This window comes from Mytilus galloprovincialis, chromosome 9 (assembly GCF_965363235.1).
Source record: "Mytilus galloprovincialis chromosome 9, xbMytGall1.hap1.1, whole genome shotgun sequence".
Lineage (NCBI taxonomy): Eukaryota > Metazoa > Mollusca > Bivalvia > Mytilida > Mytilidae > Mytilus > Mytilus galloprovincialis.
The window spans coordinates 23,345,663-23,369,672 of record NC_134846.1 but is presented as its reverse complement, the minus strand read 5'-3'; the positions used below and the strand labels follow the sequence as shown (position 1 = coordinate 23,369,672).

The 24,010-nt window shown below is 31.5% G+C and overlaps 1 protein-coding gene and 1 long non-coding RNA gene across 4 annotated transcripts in view; one reads left to right on the top strand and one right to left on the bottom strand.

Moving 5' to 3' along the window:
* LOC143044657 (cAMP-dependent protein kinase regulatory subunit) overlaps window positions 1–24,010 on the top strand; it is a 102,249-nt gene that overhangs the window by 15,895 nt on the left and 62,344 nt on the right. Inside the window, exon 1 of one of the 3 annotated variants that reach the window (XM_076216722.1) lies at window positions 5,553–5,689. The exons of 1 other annotated variant lie outside the window; for it this stretch is intronic. In XM_076216722.1, the coding sequence (XP_076072837.1) occupies window positions 5,678–5,689 (12 nt within the window). In that variant the 5' untranslated portion in view covers window positions 5,553–5,677. Of the gene's footprint in view, window positions 1–5,552; window positions 5,690–11,939; window positions 13,130–24,010 lie in introns of those variants that run through there. One more of the 3 variants, XM_076216720.1, reaches the window with a different exon arrangement.
* On the bottom strand, window positions 19,650–23,941 carry LOC143044660 (uncharacterized). Its single transcript, XR_012968747.1, has 3 exons — window positions 23,854–23,941; window positions 21,584–23,146; window positions 19,650–21,157 (listed from the first exon to the last, which is right to left on the bottom strand). It is a non-coding gene; the product is annotated as an uncharacterized LOC143044660 (long non-coding RNA).

Here is a 24,010-nt window from a genome sequence, read left to right as displayed (position 1 = left end):
CTGACAAATGGACAATACTATGTATGAGGGTTACAAATTTAAAGAATCATTTATTATTTAAAAACAGTTTTAATTTTCATGCATATGAATATGCAGTTAACAAAATATTTTACTGATTAAGATTTTTTGGTAAGTTTTAGAAATATTATCAATACTGGGGATTTAAAACAATTAAAACCTAAACATATTTCTACCCTTTCAAATTTTTGATAGAATAATCCTAGGTCAAGAAAAATTTCAGGAAAAAAGCATGATGAAACTTTGGGTTAGGTGAATAAATCTTTTTACAGGTAGCATCAAGGTAGATTTAAATCTTACAAACCAACTGGTCAATTTAAATGTCCCAATTGTATTGTCAATGTTTCAATCTGGTTGAACAATAGCTACAGGTAAACAGTAACACCCATAGTCAACTCACTGTAAATGAGGTGGAGAGATACCTTAATTGTTGCGCACAGCTAGGCTATAGTAGGTCATGGTGATCCATGATTGAATGATGGTACTAAAACGAACATTTTGTATGCTTTGATCAAATAAATAACAATAATTTGTCATCTAATTCTGCATATGATTACAATACATACATATTAAACATTTGATAGCATAAAACTAAAGGCCTATGGAAAAAGAAAAAAAATATATTTGAAACAATTAAATAGCTTGTCTTATATGATTTGACATGGCAGCACTGTTTGTTTTATGGTTTAACTTTTCAAATTAGCATCTGAAGACTATGTGCAGCATCCAGTATGATGGCCATCTTCTTACATTTAGCCTAATTGAATAGAACACTGTGAAAATTCAATCAGGCCAATTTAAGCTTCAGGAAGTAGGAATCAATCTCATTAGGGACTTTCCGATTTGAGTTTTCCTCAGCGTTCGTAACATTCTTTGTGTTTTTACTTTTTTCTCAACAGAATCTTCCTACAAGTACAAAAAAAATGTAAGTTCTCAAATATGTATCTTTTGATTTGTGTATTGGCTGTAATAAAGATGATGATCCTTCACTATTTTTCAAAATGGATGGAAATTTCAACTGGAACAGCAAATTTTTGAACCAGCTTAAATCAACAATGCCTATATATGTTGTTATTAATATTACAAAAACATGCTGACCATTGGTTTTCCCGTTTGAATGGTTTTATATTAGTCATTTTTTGGGGCCCTCGCTGTACTAATTTTAGCTTGTTGTTTGGTGTGAGTCAAGGCTCCTTGTTGAAGACCATACTTTGCCCTATAATGGTTCACTTTTACATATTGTGACTTGGGAGGAGAGTTGTCTCATTGGCACTCATATCACATCTTCTTATATATCTATATGCATGATTTAGATCAAACCAAGATAGGTTTTGTGGATACCAATTTTTCTTATTTCCCCATTTCCATTCTCAATTTTATATTTTGTTGTTCTGAATGGAGCCTCTTGGATAAAACCAATGAAAGCTAGTGTATTCAAAATGAAGCCTCTCTGATCAAAATTGAGAACTCTTATTTACTGATGTGATACTAAAGGTTTAATGAGTTTGTTAATGAACATTAAGATGGACAGATAATATTAAAAAACTCAGGTACAAAGCTTAGAATTGTAACATTTATGATGTAATACAATATCTTTATTAATCTTGCTTGATCTAAATGTGGTTTAATTGAATTTAAAAAGTGTATTCCTTCTAATCTTTGATGTGATGTTTTTGCTAATGTAACTGCTATAAAAGTTGTTTTACATGTTGCTTCAATTTAGTGCCAGTAATATATATACTTGATGAACTATCATCATGGTAGATTGTGGCTTATTCTTTTTGCAGCTTAACTGTAAACAATTTTGTATCAATCTCATGTTGGAATGAGCGTATTGATTTTCTGCAGTAATGTGAAAGTTTTGTCCTAATTTGCATCTGTTATGAATAAACAGAAATGGAGAATATATATTGCATCAAAGAGTCAGCAACCCAAAGAAATAAAACCACAAGATTTATCTTGACCTTGGAATTAATCATGATGAGTTACAGATCAAGTTTAAGTTTCGTTCCCGCTCCACTCATTTTTGCCGAAATTACAGGCTATGGACTTTGAAAAATTGTTGAAAATCACAGTTATACAAACTTTTTTTCCAAACGCCTTCAGATATTGGGCTGATTTTTGATATGCGAGTTAACCATGATGAGTTACAGATCAAGTTTAAGTTTCGTTCCGCTCCACTCATTTTTGCCAAAATTACGGGCTTTGGACTTTGAGAATTTGTTGAAAATCGTTTGTTTTCTTCCATTATCATGGCAAACAGTAATAACTCAAAACTTAGAATTATGTCCCAGTGAAACCATTACAAAAAAGTAAATCAGAAAACACAATCAGTTTAATACTTTGAAAACTTTTCAATCTATCTAATCAGTCTTAAATTTAATGGAATTGCATAAAAATGCAATAAAAGAGTTGTGAAAACGTCATTGAAATAGATTTAGTTCTTAAAATTGCATGACAAGGTTTTACCACTCACTGGCTAAATCGTGATAAATTTAAGATTGATCTTGAACAATACAGTATATATTCAATTTCAATTATCAACAGCAGCTTCCTGAATCCATATTTCCTTTACCATCATTAGAAATAATCATCTTAATTCCAAGGTAAAAATTGTGTTGTGGAAGTCAGAAAATATAAAAACAAAATTATTAACAAAAAATTGTGTTGTGGAAGTAATATAAAATAAAAACAAAATTATTAACAGAATTACAATAAGCATAATGTCAAATCTGTGTCCATGCATTTACTCATGAACTGATCAACCAAAGCTTTTCAAATTTTAATATATTATAATTGTAACTTATGACAAAATGGAGGTCCACTTCAATATTAATGATTGTCTCTTTTACCATTTAGGACTTTATATGGTCCTTTAATATGATCATGATAATACTGAAAAATGGCAGGACACAAACAAATGCCCAAAAATCCTGTTTGCTGTCACTCTGCTGACAGCTATTAGTCTAAAGATATTAATGTCATAGAAATAATTTTCATCATTTGTCTATGTTTTCTAAATTAACTTTTTCTCATTGTTGAAGGTTGTATGGTGGCCTATAATTGCTTAATACATTCACTTTGTATCTTTTTGGAGGATAAAGCTGTCTCATTGGCAATCAAACCACATCTCCTTATTTTGATATTAAGTACAATTGTCCCAATTCATTAGTGTTACATTTTAGTAAGAACTACTATTGGAGTTCATCTAGTCTTAATTTCCATATGTTAAATATATGTATTAAGATTAAGATTAATACAGGTACATTTACTAAATAATCTTCTCAAGAGTGTAACGCATTGACATGCGTTATAAAAATGGATATGAAATGCAATCTGTAATAATCCTTTTACACTCTTAACCTATTCAGGGACTTTCTATACTAGTATAAAAAGTCCTAGTATAGAAGGTCCCTGACCTATTTTTTCTCTAAATTTAATCGCAAAGGCCTCATTGATAATTTTTGTTTAAAAGAAAAATGGTTGTGTTGATGATGTAAGATTTAATTATTAACTCTTTTTAAGTACTTTATGCTGCTGCAATTTAAAAAGCTTGTTATTATAAATGTGTAGATTTGACCATCATTGAAGTCCATATGATAACCTCCAATTGTCCATACCATGAATTGTTTATTGGTCAATAATGTTTAACTCTCGGAGGAGTTGGGTGTTAGTGGTCAATTTATTCTGTTGTATCATCCTAAATTTTTTGGTATTATCCTTTTTACATATTACATTTTGTATTTAGTTATTTTGGGGTATTTTCTGATTGAATATATGTCCAAACATCTTGTATCAAAATTTATTTTAAGAATTAATCAGTTTATAAATTGATTACTTACTTTTGTGTTATATTGGCACAAAAAAATTGCTACTAATTATTAAGCAATCAAGAATTAATTATGTTTTGGTGGAAAAAATATCTGTTAATCATTTCCTTTTAAACCACACCCTCCACAGAATGGATATAAATTCTTTTTTTATTTCACAATTCAAAGATGTATTAATTGAAAGAAAGATTTATTTGTGTTTGATACATGTTTCTGGAATAACCTAATTATCAGTAACACTTGTGCATAATACACTGAGTTACCGTACAAAGTTTAGAAAATTGGTCTAAAAATTTGTCTTACCAATTTATATCCACTGGACCATGCAATATTTTAATATTTTGTCTCTACTACAACTTTTGACTCAGAGTGAAACAAAGGGATAGTGATCCGGCAGTGGTGTCAATAATTTATTACCGAAGAGCCTAATATTTCAGAAGGTAGAAGTCACTGGATGCTTCATACTTTGTATATAGCAGCCTTTATATTATAAAGTTTCTGTCTGTTGTAATGTCCATTATCCTTGACCACATTTTCATGATTCAATGACTACTTGAAAAAAAGTTTATCAGATACTATATATAAGCAATAGGCCAACTATAATTGGGATATGGAATGATTGTAAGGTGTGCATGTCTGCCTGGCAGAGTTCATATGACCTTGACCTTATTTTCACTTTTCATTGATTAATGCTAAGATTTTGTGGTTTTGATCTGTTTCTCAGGTACTAATAGTAATCAGACCACTAGATTTGGTGTTTGGAATAATTGTAAGTTGTACATGCCTGTCTGGCATAGTTCAGTAGACCTTGACATCATTTTCAAAGAATATTGATAATGTTTAGTTTATGTGATACCTTAATATTACAAACTTTCAGCATGAAAATTCAAATCAATGATAAGTAAAACAGGAAAGAAATTTCAGAATGTGCACTCTAATGTTTAGTTTGGTAGAAGTAAAAAGCTTACTATTGCATGCAACCCTACTGTGGTCTTGAATTATAAAAGTTTTGAATCTGAAATTAATTATATAAGCAAAAAATTAATCTTTGAAGCCTTACACTTGAACTATATATTTGATTTGTAAATAAGTAGGTAATTGTTACTTCGTTATTAATCCTAAATTAACAGAGTGTTAAAATGTGTGCTACTTGAATAATAATAAACTTACAAAACCCCAATATAATATTTAATAAATCTGTCAAAATATTGACGTAATATTCTTTGATATCATTCTTTGATGTGATTCACTTTCATACTTGTTATCTATGATGGGAAAAACGGAGTTGGTGGAGATAAGATAGAAACCAAACATAATTAGGCGATGAATTAAAAGATCCTGGTTAATAAACGTGAAAATTAGATGAATGAAAACACCTTGCTGATCTTGCTGGGTTGGGGAGTATCAGAAGATGTGTCAGAAAACGTGAAAGTAATTACCGAGTATTTAGCTTATTCCAATGAAAAAATTGAGGATGCTATTTTTGGATCTTTGAATCATGTCTTTGGAAAACAGTTTTATTTACTTGGATAAATAAAGTTATTATATTTTATTGAATATCCGTCATTTGTGAATGCAAATTTTGAAGTTGTTATTGACATTTCTCATTTTGGCACTGCTTGTGATGCTAAAAACTTTTTTGTTGTGAAAATTGATCAGTGTTGTATCAGGATGTTTATTTATTGTTATTATGGCTAATTTTGAGGAAATGTGTTTCTATAGTGACGAGGGCTGACATCTTCGTACAGTTCAATAATCTATAGTTAAAGAAGAATATGTACAATTGTGTTTAGGATTTTATTTTCCTGTCAAGTTTTTGACTTTCCAATATGATGATAGTGGTGAGTAATTGATGTTATTATTTTATATAAAAATTGAGAGTTCTCTCCCTTAGACTCTAATATTATGATTTATACTTTTTTGTATATATAGTTACAAAATTTTTAGTGAAAGTTCAAATTAAACAGGAGAAAATTGTGTGAGATACATGCTAGTATAATTATAAGGTTGTAAAAGTTATGAAGAATAAAAGAAACGGAAAAGAAATGTATCTTTGAAAAACAGTTTATAGAAAAATGCACATTTATATATATGCAAGTTATTATGCAACAATCATTATATTACAATAACCAACCAAACTTAAAATTGGAAATGACTAATATAAATGCATTTACAAATTACAATAAATGGTAGATGATTGCTTTATGTTACAATTGTTAAATGGTTTGACTTTATACAGTTATTTAAACATTATGATCATATTGATTGATTGATTGTTGGTTGCTTAACAATATTCAGATGGACTATCTGTATATAACTTCATCTCATAAAAATATCGAACTTTGAGTTTTCATTGATTGCTCCTTCTTGATGTAATATGCCATATCGACATGGTTTTCTAAACAGATATATTTCATATTTAATAGACATAATTGCAATATTAGAAAGACTAAAATAATGTATAGTCTTTGGATATTTGTTTTTTTTTGTTTCAAAAAGGAATGTCTTGCACTCAACTCCAATCATAATTGACTAGGATTGTCAGTTTTCCTATCAAAGGTTGGTGGTTTTCTCCGGTTACTCTGGTTTCCTCCACCAACTGTCTGCAACGAAATAGCCCAAAAGTGGAGTTAAGTTGTACTGTTATACCACTGTCCCAGGTTAGGGGGAGCGTTGGGATCCCGCTAACATGTTTAACCCCGCCTAATTATTTATATTTGTGCCTGTCCCAAGTCAGGAGCCTGTAATTCAGTGGTTGTCGTTTGTTTATGTGTTACATATTTGTTTTTCGTTCATTTTTTTTTTATATAAATAAGGCCGTTAGTTTTCTCGTTTGAATTGGTTTACATTGTCTTATCAGGGCCTTTTATAGCTAACTATGCGGTATGGGCTTTGCTCATAGTTGGAGGCCGTACGGTGACCTATAGTTGTTAATGTCTGTGTCATTTTGGTCTTTTGTGGATAGTTGTCTCATTGGCAATCATACCACATCTTCTTTTTTATATTAAAACAGCAACAATCAATCAAAATAGAACTTATACATTGGATTGATGTTTCATTTACACATACCCGTCATCTTTTATTTATTAATATTTCAGACAATAGTTGATACTTTCCATTACAGATTTGGAGTGTTGTAGTAAATTTGCCATCAACCTGCAGTGCTGTGAAAATCTGTCCAAAGAAAAATAGAAAAAAAAAAAAAATATGATTGCAATGTGAAATTCAAAAGTTTTAAATATTAATGGAAAACTAGCTTGTAGATATTGAAAAAGTTGAATTTTATAACATTTTTCTCATAGAAAGTTAAAAATATTCAGATTGTGAAATGTTGCTGTGAATTAATATATCCATAAAGAACTGAAGAAAAAATGCAATGGCAAACTTAATACAGTCTCACAATTTAACTTTATTTCGTGTTAATTTTTTTTTGCATAAACAAGATTGCAGTATAAAGTTCCTTCAACTTTACATTAGTAGAAGTATTTATAACAACTGTTGCTGTCCTTCAAAGGGGTTGAAGATTCTATTATTTTCATTAAACTAATGTAATAAACAGAGTTCTAATAGATTTATCAGACTTAATTAGATATAATTAGTTACACCATACTGTTGATTGTCAGATACTGACCAGATTTATTATTTAACAATAGAATATATTTATAAATAACGATGTTTTTTATGTATCAATTGATCTCGCTGATTGAGATTCAGATACATTTTTGTAAACAATGGTTTCTAATGCATTCGCCAATTGATCTGATCGGTAGAGATAATGAAGTAATCGTTAGGTCTTACTTAGTTGGCAATTTGTAGTGGAGCATCTCATTAACAGAGAACCAGGGGATATTTACCAAGTCTTTGTTCATTATAATCAACGCTCATTTTATTGACAGATTGAAATATCTGGACCAGAAATAACAAGTATAATGTTTATATTCAACATAGGTTGAAATTTAACTTTGAAAATGTCTCCTACAGAGATGGATGCAGCCATTTTCATAAGGGCAGGGGTCCCAACCCAGGATAAAAGGGGGGGTTCCAACTATATGTCCCCATTAAATGCATTGATCGTCCCAAAAAAGGGGGTTCCAACTATATGTCTCCATTAAATGCATTGATCGTCCCAAAAAAGGGGGTTCCAACCTCTGGAATTCCCCCTGGATCTGCCACTGTCATATCTTACAAATATTTATTTAATGTTGATATTGAGCTGATTTTCGTCTTTTACATGATAAAAATTGACATGGAAATTGAGAAATTTGATTTTGTCAATCAATGTTTGAATTAGAATTGAATTGAAGTGAATTTTTGTGTTACCAGTGCTTGAGGAAGTAAACTTCTTTGTTTTAGTATTACTTTAATATGCCTTGTTCCTTAATCATAATTCCTAAGGAACTAAATCTATAGTTCCTTATTTGCTGATGTTTGTGTAACATACAGTCATATCTAGGTTTTCTGCATTGAATTTTTATTAGAAACCATTTTATTTTTATAAACTTCTTGCTCAGTTTATTAAGGTGGTACCAAACGCCCTGACTAAAATTAATTTGGCTCGTTTAATTTGGACAAAATATTTACTTTGACACTTTGTCAAAAATATAAAAATTTCGAAAGAATTGAACCTACCACTTCATAAGGAAAATTTCATTGGATATATAGCAGTTTGACAAACACTAATTTTGATCATTGAGAAGCTTAATATTTCCTTAACCCTTTCCTCCATAATGACGCTTTTTGACGCCACCCCCTTTACTCCATAATGACGCCTTTTGACGCCTGTGTAGTATCTCATTTGAAACGCTTTGACTACAAAATGTCTGCATCAGACTTAAAAATATTGTATCCAATATGAAAAGGATATTCATGAGGATATCTGATTTGAATTTCATTGATGAAATATTTATTTTCACAATGCATTAATACTTTAAACCCGATGATTTTTTTTATATTAAAAAAATCCTATGCAAATCAAGTATGTAAGAAAATAAATTCCATGGAGGAAAGGGTTAACAATAGAATGTGATTGAAATGTTCCACTGATTTTTAAAGAGTTATCTCCCTGTAATGTTAGGTACCACCTTAACTATGAAGGAATATGTATATATATATAGAAAGTCTTTTTGTCTGAGATGTCTGATATGGAACGCTTTTTATACTAAATTAATATATAGACAATGGCCATGCACACCTTAAGAAACTGTTATTTCTAACTTTGTCACTTTTCAAATTTAAGGGAAATGCAATAAAATAATTACGAAATCAGTGAGTTCTAACCCTCTTGTGCAGGTGCACTCCACTCCAATCTTAATTGACTAGGATTGCAATTTTCCAATCAAAGGGTGGTGGTTTTCTCCAGGCAGGCCGATTTCTTACACTCATAGAAACTGAGCGCCACAAAATAGCCCAAAAGTGGTGCCTAAAAGTTGTGTTAAAACACTAAACATCAAAATCAAATCTATATGATTATGCCATATATACCAGTTGAGCACTACAGGTTCTTTGAAGCCTACGGTACATTTCTTGTAACATTAGTTCTTTCACAGAAAGCAAACTTGTGTTGGGGTATGAAGTAGATACCACTAGATAAGTGTTATCAACCTGTTTGATGTAGAATATAATTCAATTTTCTTTTTACATTGCAAGATGTACCAAGCTAATTGTACAAGAATTAGAAGCACTATATATACATTAATAAAAATATCACACATAAAATGATAGTTTTATGTAATGTTATGTGTTTAAGTGAATCTAAAGTTTTAAAGTATAATTTATTTGTTTGCAAAGAATGATTTGTTTTTCTTGGGATTGCACGGTCAGGCAGCATAGATGGCAAAGGTAAGGGAGGTATTTTTATTGAGTCCTTAAATAAGAACTTATTAAGCAGCCTCCGGGTGTGAGATTTTCTCACTGCATTGAAAACCCATTGGTTGCCTTCCGCTGTTATCTGCTCTTTGATGGGGTTGTCTCTTTGACAAATTCCCATTTCCATTCTCAATTATATTATTATGTAGGGTAGAAAATTGTATAAGTATAAGTATGGTATGATTGCCAATGAGACAACTCTCTACATTAGAGACCAAAATGACACAGAAATTAACAACTATATGTCATTGTACAGCCTTCATTTTGTTTCTTACATTTTTTGGTCAACGTTGACATCGTTCACATAAACGATGTACGTGCAAAATAGTCGCGTTGTCGTTGATCGTTTATCGTTGAGACGTGTAAACGATAAAATTGTTTCTGCATCTGTCGTTTAAATAATTACGAGCACGTGTTGTTTCGCAAAGTCCTAGTTATTTATTTCCCGCACTTTTACCAGTTTGTTTACAGTGCATCAGTGTAATCTATTTTAGTCTGACTACGTGGGGTGGATAAAGTTTATTAAACGATGTATTTGTTTCTAGCAGCTTAACGTTTACTTAAGGATAGTCATCGATGACAAAATTTCGGGTTAGAAACAAATGCACTCTAAGTCTTCTGACCTATGGAAACAAAATGCTGAGAATTATTAAAATGAATAAAATGATACAGCTAAGCTAGTATGGCACAAACAATAAAAGGCTTTGGTTATGAGTTGTCAGCTATTATTGAAGACCTAGAAACTTTCATATATAATGCTCAAAAATCGATAAATATAAGCTTATACAATTTATAATTGAAAAAGAAAAGAAACATGATTTCGCAATGATTTGGAGGGTCCATGAACCATTGCATTTGACAACATTTAATTTGGATGCAGCAAATTGGGAGTGTGGCTATATTAGTAAAGAATAGTGAGTCAGAACAATTTGTAGATTAAATACTTGAATTGTTAAATTAAGTTTAATTTTGTAAAAAAATTATTTCAGATTCATAATTACTTGATATTAGATAAGTGCTCTATGGAGATAATTCAATGTTAGAAAAAGAGAACATAATTCACAACAAATAACCACAAAATTGAAATTGTGAGAAAAAAGCTTGTCTTAATGATCGAATTACTTGGTTTTATTAACCTAAAGTCAATTCTGTGTATTTAAAAGTAAGTGATAGCTTAAAGGCGATATTAAAAATAAATAGCATGAATTCAGATTTTTACATGTTATTTACATATTTTACCATATATACATATTTGAGAGTGATAGGTTTATTATGTACTTTTTGTGGGCGTAACTTAGTAGATGTAATATACATCTATGGCGTAACATAATGATTGCATTTATTACACCGTCAAAGAAGTTTAAACACTGTTAACATAAAAGGATGATCAGAATGTGTTGCAGAATTTTTATGCTTCAAGTTGACCTTGACATTTGGAAAAGAAGTTAAAAAGTCAGTGCATATTGGATTAAAATTGTACTAAAAGGTCTAATCTTGATTGTACAATAAATGAATTGAAATTTTGGAAGCATTTCTATTATAGAGTTATTCAATTTTCCATGGAGATTTTTTGCTTATAGATTTGAACTGAAATTTTGACTTGATCTGAGATTATTGTCTCATTGGGACTCATTCTATATCTATTGACACCAACAGATGTTATGAATGTTACATGTTTGTTATACCATTTTTATTTTGTCACAATTGATTTAAAATTTTGAATTTGAATTATATAAACCGCATAAAGGGGATAGTAGTTAAAAATTGAGTCAGTTGTAATTTTGAAATTTCTTAATTACTTGATTTTATTCAAGTGAAAAAATAATTTGGTATTAGGAGTAGTTGTCTCCCATTGCATGAAATTTAATTGGGTGATATTTTCTTATCAATTTTGATTTTATTATTACCAAATCCTCTTAAGCATGTTAAGTGCTTTCCACTGTTCAATAATAACACCCTGATTGATTTTTTTCTTCAAACTTGTGTTATCTTTTATTCTTTATTTTATTTCAATTTTAATCTTAATTCTTACAAAAATAAATACTGAACGTTAAATGAACCGCAGAGAAAGGTATGATTGTCCATTTTATTGTTGGTCCAAACTGCCCAATATTGTCTTAATCGAGACATGTATATCAACTTATCTTTCCACTGCCCAGGGCAATATGTTGTTCGGAAAGGCATGAAGGAAATAGGTTATAGATAAAGTTGTAGAACAAGTTGTTTTACACACTATTATGTACTGTGGATGGTGTTTACAGTTGAGTGGTTATGTAGGGAAGAACAGAATTTAATTATATGAAGTTGAAACATTTTTTGTAAAAGTAAAAAGCTTTGGTAAGAATTGATCCTATTACTATACTTGCGTCAGACTTTCTATTGAGATGCTGTGATAATAACTTAGTGTTCTTAGAGAATAAGCCTCAGCACAGATAGCATCTCACCGTGGACATCTGGAAGATAATTTACCTCATTCAGTGAAGAAGATTTTTTATAGGGAAGAAGTGCAATCGACTATTATCGGATCAGCTGATTGAACTCAAGCTGACATACATTCTCAACAGAAAGAAATCAATTTCATTGGCAAACTGGGAATTTTTTTTCATTGACTGTGCATTTAACAACTGAATGTGTGTAATTGTTTGTTTGTGAACTAGTGTGTATGTTGACAAATTAAATAAATCATCATTTACGTCTGAATAAGTTGTGTGGTTGGGTTATATTTGCATCAATAATTATTCAAGTTTCAGTGAATTAATTGTAAGAGAAATTAAGAAGCCGATGCTCATATAACTATGTGGAAGAATTAATTAGATATATGTGATTGTAGAGGGCGATTACGACTGATGTATTGTTATTAGCCTGGAGGAGTTTACACACTAGCTGTAATATCTTTAATAACTCTATGACAAATTATTAGAATATTTCAATTTGATTGGAGACCTTTGATTAAGTGTTAATTAGGTCATATTGTACCTGGAGAGAAAAGTTACGTTAATTACACATTCGAAAAAATAATGGGAAATAAGTTTCGTAAATTTACGATTTCTGGTGGGAGTAGTAGTGAGAAGGAAAACAAATCAAAAGACAATGTCGAGGCCACTGCTTCAGAGCAGAAAAGTGAAAAGGCCTCTGAGGACCAAAATGATAAAGTACAAAATGATATAAAACAGTCTGAACCTGAGAACAAAACTGACACAGGACAGGATGTTGTTTTGAAAGAGGATTCAACACCACAGAGTGATAAAAACAAAACTGAAACAGGACCGGGAGTTGTGAAGGAGGAGGAAACAAAACCTCAAAGTGAGGAAAATCAAAAGACTGATAAAAATAAAGTTGAAAGTGAAAGTGAAAGTAAAGAAACCACGTCAGAAGATGCTGGGTCAAAAGCAAGTGAACCTCAGGTCATTGATGAAGTAAGTTATATAAAGGCCCATTTCTGTCCTGGTTAACTTTGATCATGAACTGAGTTTTGTTGTCTAGAAAGTACACGAATAGACTTATCACCAGGTTTTTGAGGTAAGGGGGTTAAATGAAGTTTTGAATTATATGATAAACTTTGATACTTTCTGTTGACATTATATGTTTGTCCTTGGTTATTTGAATACAATTGTTTGAACCAGAACCAAAACAGAAATTGTACACAGCCAACTTCGTGTACAGCCATCAGAAAAGCAAAACTCTTTACCATACAAGCTCTAACTGTTTGTCAACCTTTACAAAATATCAGAAACATTCCTGTCATATTTTGACACCATAAGAGAATATTTCAGAGAGCTATTATAGTGAAAAAGTAATTGTTGCTTAAATGTCATAAGCCAAATTAAGTGTTGCAAAATCACTGTGAGGCTTAATTTAGAATCCATTAAAATATCTCAAATAGTGAAAAGTTCATCTTTGATCAATTACTCTATAGTGTTATCATTTGTCCAATAGGCAATACTGTATGAAAATTGAACCAAGTTGATACTTTTGCATCAATAAATATGACTACTGGTCACTAGATTTTTACCTGTCATTAGCAACAGGACAGGTGCAATAGTGGAGCAACTAGTGATACCTTCTTGGATGAAGAATTGTCTCATTGGCACTCATATTACACCTTCTTATATTATCTTTACCTTCTAAAGCACCTTAAAAAAAACTCGGTTTTTGTAAGTGCTCATATTATTTAATCTGAATAGTTTTCTGAGTCGACAGTTTTGTAGAATGTTGTTTGTCTTTTTGTGGTTGTTTTTCTTTTTTTTCTTTTTGTAAGACATCAATTTTCACTGAACTATTACACATTTTTGTTTAGGGCCACTCGGTGCAGGATTTCTCACTGTGTTGAAGACCCATTTGTGGCCTTCAGCTGTTTCTTGCTCTTTGGTATGGGTTGTTGTTTCTTTGACACATTCCCCATTTCCATTCTCAATTTTATTTTGATTGTCCTTTTGTATCTTCTCCCTGAATGTGTCCTTGGTAACCCAATTAGACTTATCAACGGGTATGTTCCTATACACATGAATGAGAAACAGGACAGGTGCCACATATGGAGCAGGATCTGCTTACCCTTCCTGAGTACCTGAGATCAACTGAGATCACCTCCAGTTTTTGGTGGAGTTCCTTCTTTAGTTTTCTATGTTGGTGTTTTGTATGCTGTTTTTTGCCCTTTGGTATCTTTCTCCCCTTTATTTCTTACTGTCACACTGAAGCAGGGTTTCCTAATTTGTATTTACATATATATATATTGAATCATGAATGACCTTTTGCAGTTGGAGTTGATCTGACTTTGTTGCTGTAAAACCTGTTTTAAAACACCAGATCCAAGAATACATCAGTTCTTATCTATTTATATGCTAAATATCCTTGATTGTTATTGACATTATTCATGTTATTGTTAGCTTGATGGAAATTGACTTTATTTAATTTACCAGTGAATGAGATTGTATATTTGGTTGACTATATTTGACTTGTTATAGTTGATTTGGGGTATACATAAAGAACAACAACTGCTTTAAATTAATAAAGCCATTCACATTGGAGATGTATATATAGAGGTCAAAATATTACTATTTACAATATCTAAGAGTCTACATTATATACCAAGTTCTGAATTTAAAAGCTACACAATGTGTCTTGTTTAGTTTTCTCGTTTGAATTGTTTTACATTGTCTTATCGGGGCCTTTTATAGCTGACTATGCGGTATGGGCTTTGCTCATTGTTGAAGACCGTACAGTGACCTTTTATAGTTGTTAATGTCTGTGTCATTTTGGTCTTTTGTGGATAGTTGTCTCATTGGCAATCATACCACATCTTCTTTTTTAATAATTATACTTGTAAAAGTTTAGTTGTGAAAATTTAACTGATATTTATTCAAAGACCCTGAACATTAATTAACACCTAAGACTTTGAAGCACTGAAAAAAATAATATAACAGACTATTCTTTGATTTATGAAAACACTGTTTTGTTAAAACACAGAGTGAAAACAGTTACTATTATGCAAAAATATAAATAGTCCCATCTGTTATACAGTGTGAAAGTGTAAGCTGTTCCAATGTTGTGACATGCCTTTGTTACTATAATATATACTTAACATATGGACCAGTTCTTTGGGAAAATATGTTTTCAGAAAAAGATATAAACATAAAGTATGATTAAATGTGTAAGAAGTCAATGATTGTTTATGGTCCTTGTGAATATCAAAAGAATGTAGATTATAACACAGAATAGAGAAGGAAAAAAAAGGAAAATTACACAATTATTGGATTAATTTCTTATATTTACTATTTTTTTTTTTTAATGTTTTGAATAAAAAAAACTTGAAAACACATATGTTATTTGCACTTTTAGTCAATGCATATCTGACTTTCATTTAGACGTACCCAATTTGATGTCCTACAGGACATTTCTGTTTCATGCTAAAGAGCAATGACTGAATAAAACTCATGTTAAGTAACTTAGTATTAGTACACAGTAGTGACACAGCACTTAATGGTCTGCAACAGATGGGACTAAGTCTTTAGAATAACTTAAGTCACAATTGTGTCCTGATATAATATTTAAATTGGCCAATACATGTATAATCGTATATTGATACATTTGAAACATATAAGAAAGTGGGGACGGGTTTACAGGATAGAGAATAAGGGCCACAAAGTACAGAAGCAAGGGCCCAAAATATAAGGAATTGAGAAAAATGGGCAAATTAAATAAAGCATGGAGAAAATGGTATAAAAATTAAAGAATAATTAAAAAAGAATTAGGACTCCCATCCAGATATTAGGACCAATTAATTTGAACAAAAGTACATAAGATAAACAAATAATAGCTTAATTAGGGCTTTGTTACACTCAGGCTTGCATAATACTTCTTAAAGTGCCCCTCAAGGCCAATTCAAAAGCATTTTTTTTTTTTCGATTTTTAAGATGATTTTAGGAAATTTCCTTTCCTTTCAAGTTTCTTATACAGAAGGTATAGGGACTTTGTCTTGTAGGAACACATTATAATTGTAGAGACTTACATGTACATACATGCAGATGTCTCAATCATGTCAAGGTTACAATACTTGTCAGAGGTGTATGCTATTCTTACCATAAAACTTGTCCTAACTGTCAAGTCAACATCTGTCATTGGAATAAGTTCATGACCAGAATTCGACTTATATGGACTGACCAACAGGGGGTGTAGAAGGGAGAGTGTACATAAGGTTCTAGGAATTCATACATACATCTTGGTAACTTTTATGAAGGGTCACTTGAATTTGTGAATATTATAGTGGAAATTAGGCTAATATTTTAGAACAATATTCCTAGGGCCTGATTTATTGTTGTTGAATGCTTTGGAACAACACATACTTATTAAATTTTTTTTAACCATTTAACCACTTTTTAAAAGCTTTTGTTCAATGCCTGTCAGATTTCCAGAACCATAAAAAGCCCTGTTCCAAAATTTTCTGAAATGGATCGAAGGCCTTCAGTGAGTCCGAGTAAGGAATCATTTCAAAGGAAACCCTGCTGTTATTTTCAGGTTTATAGTCCAAATTACATACTCGCGTGCCCACTTTAAGATTGACCATTTATATAAAATCTGAGTGAATATATAAGTACTTTATATTAACATCTTCATCTTATATACTCGAGGAGGCCAGGAATAATTAATTTGGCTATGGTAAACAAAATAATTGAAGGACTAGATGCTAGATAATCAAGAATTTTACTCCTGAAAAAGTGAAAAATCAGTGTAATATAATGATTGGTCCAAACTGATTAAAGTCTCATGTCAGAAAATTGAGACTACCAAGGGTAACGACTCTATTTTCATCAACGCTAATTTCTTTGATTTATAATAGTGAAAATCCTGGGACATTACACCAGCTCTGAAACTCAAAACTGCAAATTCTTTTTATACCGATGAAATTTCTCATTTGTTATCACTCAGATGATGCTGATACATATGATGTATTTATATTTGAAGATACAAAATGCTTGGGAATTATGATTTGGTTTGTGATATTACATCATAACGTAGAATTACATGTCAGAAATCATTATGTGATGTATTAGATATCAAATCTTATGTGTTATGTATAGAAATGTTATGAATGTAGGGAAAAACTCAGGAATGTTTACATTTTTCTTCTGTTTATAACATACGGGGCCCTTATATTCTAATGATGTGTTTAATGGGTATTTGTTTATGTAATGGGTAGGAAGGGAAGGGGTATAATGTTAAATAATATACCATAGATTTGGACTGCTTAACTCAGCAAATGAATCAGAACAACACCTATTTTATTTGAAACTGTTTCCATTGTGGAAGGCCACCCCCTTTAAAAAGAAGATTTAATCAGAGCCTTTAATTAATCATGATGATAAGACTTTAATTTATTAGAGGCAACCTATGGTAATGAGTTTGAATTAGGAATAAAACACTGCATCAACAGGTTTCATACATTACATGGTAACATATGCTATAACAAAGGTCTTAATGTCTTATAAAGAGGGAAAAGAGGGAATTCTGTCATGACTGTAGTGTAAAGAAATTAGATCAGTGAAATAATTTCTAGTGGTCAAGCTATGGAAATTCTAGAAGTTAAGTATATGCCTTCCCCTAGATCACTGTACTCCCTCAAAATAGGAGTAAAAGAATATTTGTCAACGTTTACCTACACTGAATATATAGATCATTGATCTTTACCAGCTTTCTTTTTATAATATATGTATTCTGACATTCTTCTTCTGTTACACCTTTCCTTTTGGCATCCATTATTATAGTCACTTTATTGTTTGTCTCTTTTGCATTTTTATACATGTAATTACACACAACATGATGGGTGCCACATGTGGAGCAGGATCTGCTTATATATATAATACCCTTCTGAAGCACCTCAGAGATCACTCCTTAAGTTTTTGGTGGGATTTGTGTTGCTTTTATAGTCTTTAGTTTTCTGTGTTGTGTTTTGTGTACTATTGTTGTTTGTCTGTCTGTCTTTTTCTTTTTTAGCCATGGCATTGTCAGTTTATTTTTGATCTAGGAGTTTGATGTCCCTCTGGTATCTTTCTCCTCTCTTTTACAAAGAAAGAGTCCAAAATCTGGAAATTGTTGTATCAGTCAGTCTCTTTTAATTTGTACTTTTAAAGCACCTATCTATTTAATGTACTTTTAAGTTCATTCAGAACAGATATAAAGCCTTTGCACATAACATGATCTTTTAAGTCAATTATAGTTCATGGTAAGGACATATTCCTTAATGCCTTGAAATAGTCACAGACAAAGAAAAACAGTTTCTTATTACTGTATTTATAAGAGCGCACAAGCAAATTATTCAAATACTAAAAAGAAAATTAGCATGTATATATAGATACATATATATATCTATGACCTATAATGGTATTTACTTTTATAAATTATGACTTGGATGAAGAGTTATCTTATTGACACTCTTACCACATCTACTTATATCTATTGATTTTCATTTTTGATGATGTCATTATGTCTTAGAAATATGATGACTCCATGCTAGATTTGTGAAACATTGAGAATTAAATACTGAGTTTCAAATAATGCTACCACTGGAAACCTGAGAATGAAAGTGTTTAATCCAACTGATATATACTTCATTCACATATATATATATATTATCTTGTTTCATAAACTTGTGATTCAATCAACTGTATTTTTATTGAAGGAAGCCCATTACTTCATGCTACTTTGAAATTTGAAACTAAACAAACAAAATATCAAAACGAAACCACTCTTTAAATCATGTATAAAATTTCTGTTAATTTAGTCAAGGATTTATATAGTAAGACTTAAAATACAAATCCTTGATTTAGTCTTCAAATTTATAACGTACTGTTAGGTTTTCCTTCAATTTTCACACATATTGATAAATCATAAGTTTATCCAATTTTCAAATTCAAATTGTATTGCTTTTAAACTATGAGTTTGTAACAAATAGAGAATTTATAAATTTTATCAAGTATCATCTTGATGGCATAACTTAACTTGTCAAGGTAGATCACAAAAGTTTCTCTGGGATGAGTTGGTCATTTGTACTAGACATTTTCAGCAGTAAAGTTACTATTTGACGTCAGGTAATTTTACACAAATTTCTCAGAGGCGCCCCTGTGAAAAAGAATCCCAGATAATGAGTTTATCCTAGGTAATCCCAGGATTGTCCCAGGACGTCCCAGCCTTACTTTGTGGGTGAACCTGGGAAAAGCTGGGATATTCATTTTATATGGGACAACCTAGGATTCCCACAAATTATATGAGCTGGAAAAAGCTGGGATATCTAAGGACATCCTGGGATTATTGGAAATTTGTGGCAAGAGCTGGGACAGATAAGAATAGCACAAGTCCCAGAAATACTTAGTTGTTTTTTCAATTTGCAGAACTCTGGGATTAAGCAAGGACTTTCTAGGATTTGTAAAGACAAGAGTAAAAATGTTAGAGTCCAAACTTTTTATGTCTGAGAAATTTTTGTTAAAAAAGATACAAATTGTGAACATGTGCATGAACATTATCTTTATACACAGTAATTTTAGAAATGTTAAATAATTAAACTTGATTTGTGAAAATTAATTTTCTAGCCAATTGTTCAGTGAAAATTATGAATTTTAAGTACATTATCATTCAATCCATTCAGGAACTTTGTCCATATAAATTTGGTAGTCTGGCAATGCAAGGATATTTTGTGTTTCCATCAAGATAAAGCAGTTTTTCTTGGATATTTTCAACTAATATAACACAGTTTTTGGCATTCAGATCTTCAGGGTTCACAGTAATTAAATGACTGATAGACCTATGAACCAATGCCATTTCTTCCTTTAGTGTAATGTATTTCACAATTGCCGCACATTTGTTACTCTTACGGTGCAATACAAAATATTGAATAGATGCTATCTGGGAAGAATTGTCAGAAGTGCATGTATTAATATTATTTATCAACACTACATGGCCAATTCTCTTGGTCATTCTACTATAGATTTTGGAGAATATAACTTGGTCATTTTTTACTATGCGTCCAACTTTTGAAATTGTTCCTAAACTACTATCATCATCTGGCTGTGGTAAATTCAATACTTGTCTGAGTTGTCTTAAAATATCTGCTTCAAGAATTTCTGTCTTCATTCCCCCTGCAATTTTACAATTTTCTGCAACATGTTTTATTTTTATTGCTCTTCTTGTGTTCATTGCTTCTACGACAAAATTTCTTAATTCTGAGTTGGCCATTTTAGAACAATCAACAGTGAGTCGTTTTCTTGCCTGCATAGACCACAAAATTTGGGAACAAACATCTCCTGTACCATGTGCAGATTCCAAAATTGTACCATTCATATCTTCAAATGCGAAGCATGACCATGCCCAGAGTGGTCCCAATTTTCTGACATACGATGTAAGATGTCGGCAAGTATTGTGCAGATTTATTGTACAATTATTTACTCCATATAAGTTGCCAAACTGTGCATAATATAAGTTCAAAATATGTTCTGCATGATTTAACTGCACTGCAGTGATCTTGTCACTTAATAATATATATATTCCCTCCACAAGGAGGCAATGATGATTGAAGTATTCAGACACCATGATATCAATCAAACACGGTACAGAATAAAAAAGTAACCACATCTGGAGTTCGGATGCTTTCAAATGATGCATATTATTTTCAATTTTCCTTGGAAGTCTTGTAATGTCGTCAGTAGGCTTCATCTTCTTAAGTTTTTTGTCAATTTGTTTTATGGCCCTTCCAATGAAGTAAGGTTTACCAGCATGTGATGATGAAAACCAAAGTTTCATCAACATTTTGGTTACACCAAGTAAAACTCCATGCATGTAGTCTGGAACCAGTCCCCAGACCATATCAAACCATTCTAGCCCATGCAATGACGATACCCCTTTAACTCCCATCTCAGGCTTATTTGTCTGAAGCGCAGCTAGTCCACAAGCTAGGATTTCTATAAAAAAAAAATAACTGAACATGCGTTATCATTTCAACAATAAACAAAGACAATTGTCAATCATGTCAGTTATTTAATATGTTTCATGTTTTTATAATCATTGATATTTTTAATCAAACGCTTTCAATATTTCTTATTTCAGAAAATAAAAATATCCATGTTCATGGTTGTATGTTAAATACTGTGTGTAAAAGATTACACATGTACACCAGGTGCATGTTTTTTTGCTCTGTGTTGAAGATTTTATGACAGCCTACATCACTGCTTATTCATTTATTCATCATGATAATTACTTGTTTTATTGGGAGTAGTTGTCTCATTGGCAATCATACATAAATATATCTACCACATTATCTTATTTTTACATTTTTTATAATCATCATTTTACATGCATGACATGCAGACATGTATAATCTTAATTACCTGCTGAATTTCTGACTTTATACAAATCACTATCATTACGGTGTGGATAAACTCTGGTATGACCACGTCCTTGCTTCACCACTTCACCAGGATCTTCACATGTAATACAGCTGTTTTTTCCATTGTGTTGGGTCATTTCAGTCAAATACGCTTTTGCTTGCAAATCCATTGTACTTGCCAATAGAAGACCTCTGGTAAGAACTGTCTTACCATCTACAGATATGGATACCCCATTGTCTTTTAGGTCTATCATGTGTTCAATAAAGGGCTGCAGAAATGTCCTGAAGACCGGTTTACCTTTGGACTGCCAAATACCCCATATTATCATGTTTCTCCTGGAGAATCTTAAAACTGGTGGTAATTCGTTGATAACAAGATAGATTGGCCATATTGAAACACCGGATGATTTGAATAATGGAACACCATCGGTGTTGAAAAGCAAAGTGAAATTATCCTTTCCATTCATAAACTGGCCAGGCTTACATAAATCTCTGTACATTTCTCCTGTAACTATATCAGTCACATCAGTTGTTGCTTTACAGTCAGCACGGTACTTCACTATACTTGACCATATGCCCTCCCTTTGTAATATATCCTTTATTTGTTGTTTCACTGGTAGACAGGTAAAGTATGTTTTCTTTCTTTTCAGTTGCTGCTTGTTAATTGGCCCTTTATACCTTATGCCATTACATCCTGCTATTGCACATTGAAAAATGTCTTCTTCAGTATACAGTGTATAACATTTGTCACAGAATTCATATATCTGTGTCTCAGTTGAACCAATACAGGCTTTTAATTTATTAGGATCTTTGACTTTGTTTTCAGGGTTAAAAATGTTAAGGATTTTAACTACATCACGAGATCCACTCTCTCCTAAATGGTATCTTAACAGCAGGGATAGTAATGCCATGTCTTTTTCTTCATCATGGGTCAGTTTTGTCTGTGATTCTGAATTAGCGATTTCTGGCTGATCGAAACTTGAGTCATCACTTAATATGTTGTCCTCAGTATCAGTATCTAATTCAGAAGATGAAGATATATCTGATTCAAAATCTGTATCAATATCACTATCAGAGTCTCTAGAAATAGATGTTGCAGATGAATCACAATCAGATAATTCAGCAGCAGCTGCCTCACATTCCCATGCTCCTGGGAAAGATTGCATTGTCTTATCATATACATTTTGTACATGTATTTCTGCTGAATTGCTGTTCAAGACCTCATGTTCATTTAAAACAGATATGCTTTCTAACATACCAGTTTCAAGTTTGTTCTGGGAAGATGTGCATTCATTATATGAAACAGTATGTGCAAGTTCTTCTTCATGTATTGACGATGAATGACAACTTTCTAAATTTGATAAAGATGAAGATTCAGCAGTTTCTGATCTTGTTTCAAATGTTGTGGATTCCTCTTGGCATTCTAGATCTAACTGTCCTGATACTGTTACAGACTGGATACATGTTTCTTGGTCAAATTTTCTTTTTCGAAACGCTGTTGTCCTAGGAATTGGTACTGCAGAATTGCTTACGTAAAGTTTGTACTTCTTCGCTTCATGGTCAGCTAGAATATAAAAAAAAAATGGATGTCTTAATAGTTATTCAATGAAAAATATGTTTATCATATCAGTGTTTATTTTCATTACAGTCGAATGCAAATAATAAATATACTGTTGATAATTCATTTTGAAATTAATGCAATGTTTTAAAACAGGCCATTCCATTTAATTTCTGAACAGAAGTGGGGATAAAACACTACATGTACCTTGTCAAAGACCCTTAAGAAATTAAATGCTCAAGCAATTTCAATCCCCCAGATGCTCATGATGTTTGACTAGGAACCCATCAGAAATCCTTAAAGAAAATACCCCTCTAAAAAAAACCAAATATGTAGCTCTCACATAGATTATGAGCCAACACTTGAAAAATGTTACAAATGTATGCCCCAGAAAAAAAATCCCCCCTTTTTTCAGATACTAAATGGAATGTGAATGGTCAATGATTTTCAACAAACACTATCTTTATAAAATTTTAAAAAAAGAAGAAAAATATATGCAAGTTTAAAAAATTATAAACTTGTATTTGAAGCTTAAAGAAGACCGGGAGAAAATAGTAAAAACTACACTATAATTTAGAGACGGTAAATAATTGTGAATGTCCGGCATCATGTGTGGTATCATGTTACATTTTTACTGGTGCCTTTTAACTTTCAAATGCATACAATTTACACAATGACGTCCTACTTCTGAACAAAACAATTTCTAATCTTACGTTTTATGCCATGTATTTTTTCTCTATGGGATATCAATCTCTGTTTTCTACTCAACAGTTTGCCACAAATTTCGCACTCTTCGACTTCGTTCATTGTTATTGTTTTCTTCCATTAAGAAAATTCTAGAGCGCTTCCGAAAATTACGATAAAGCATGA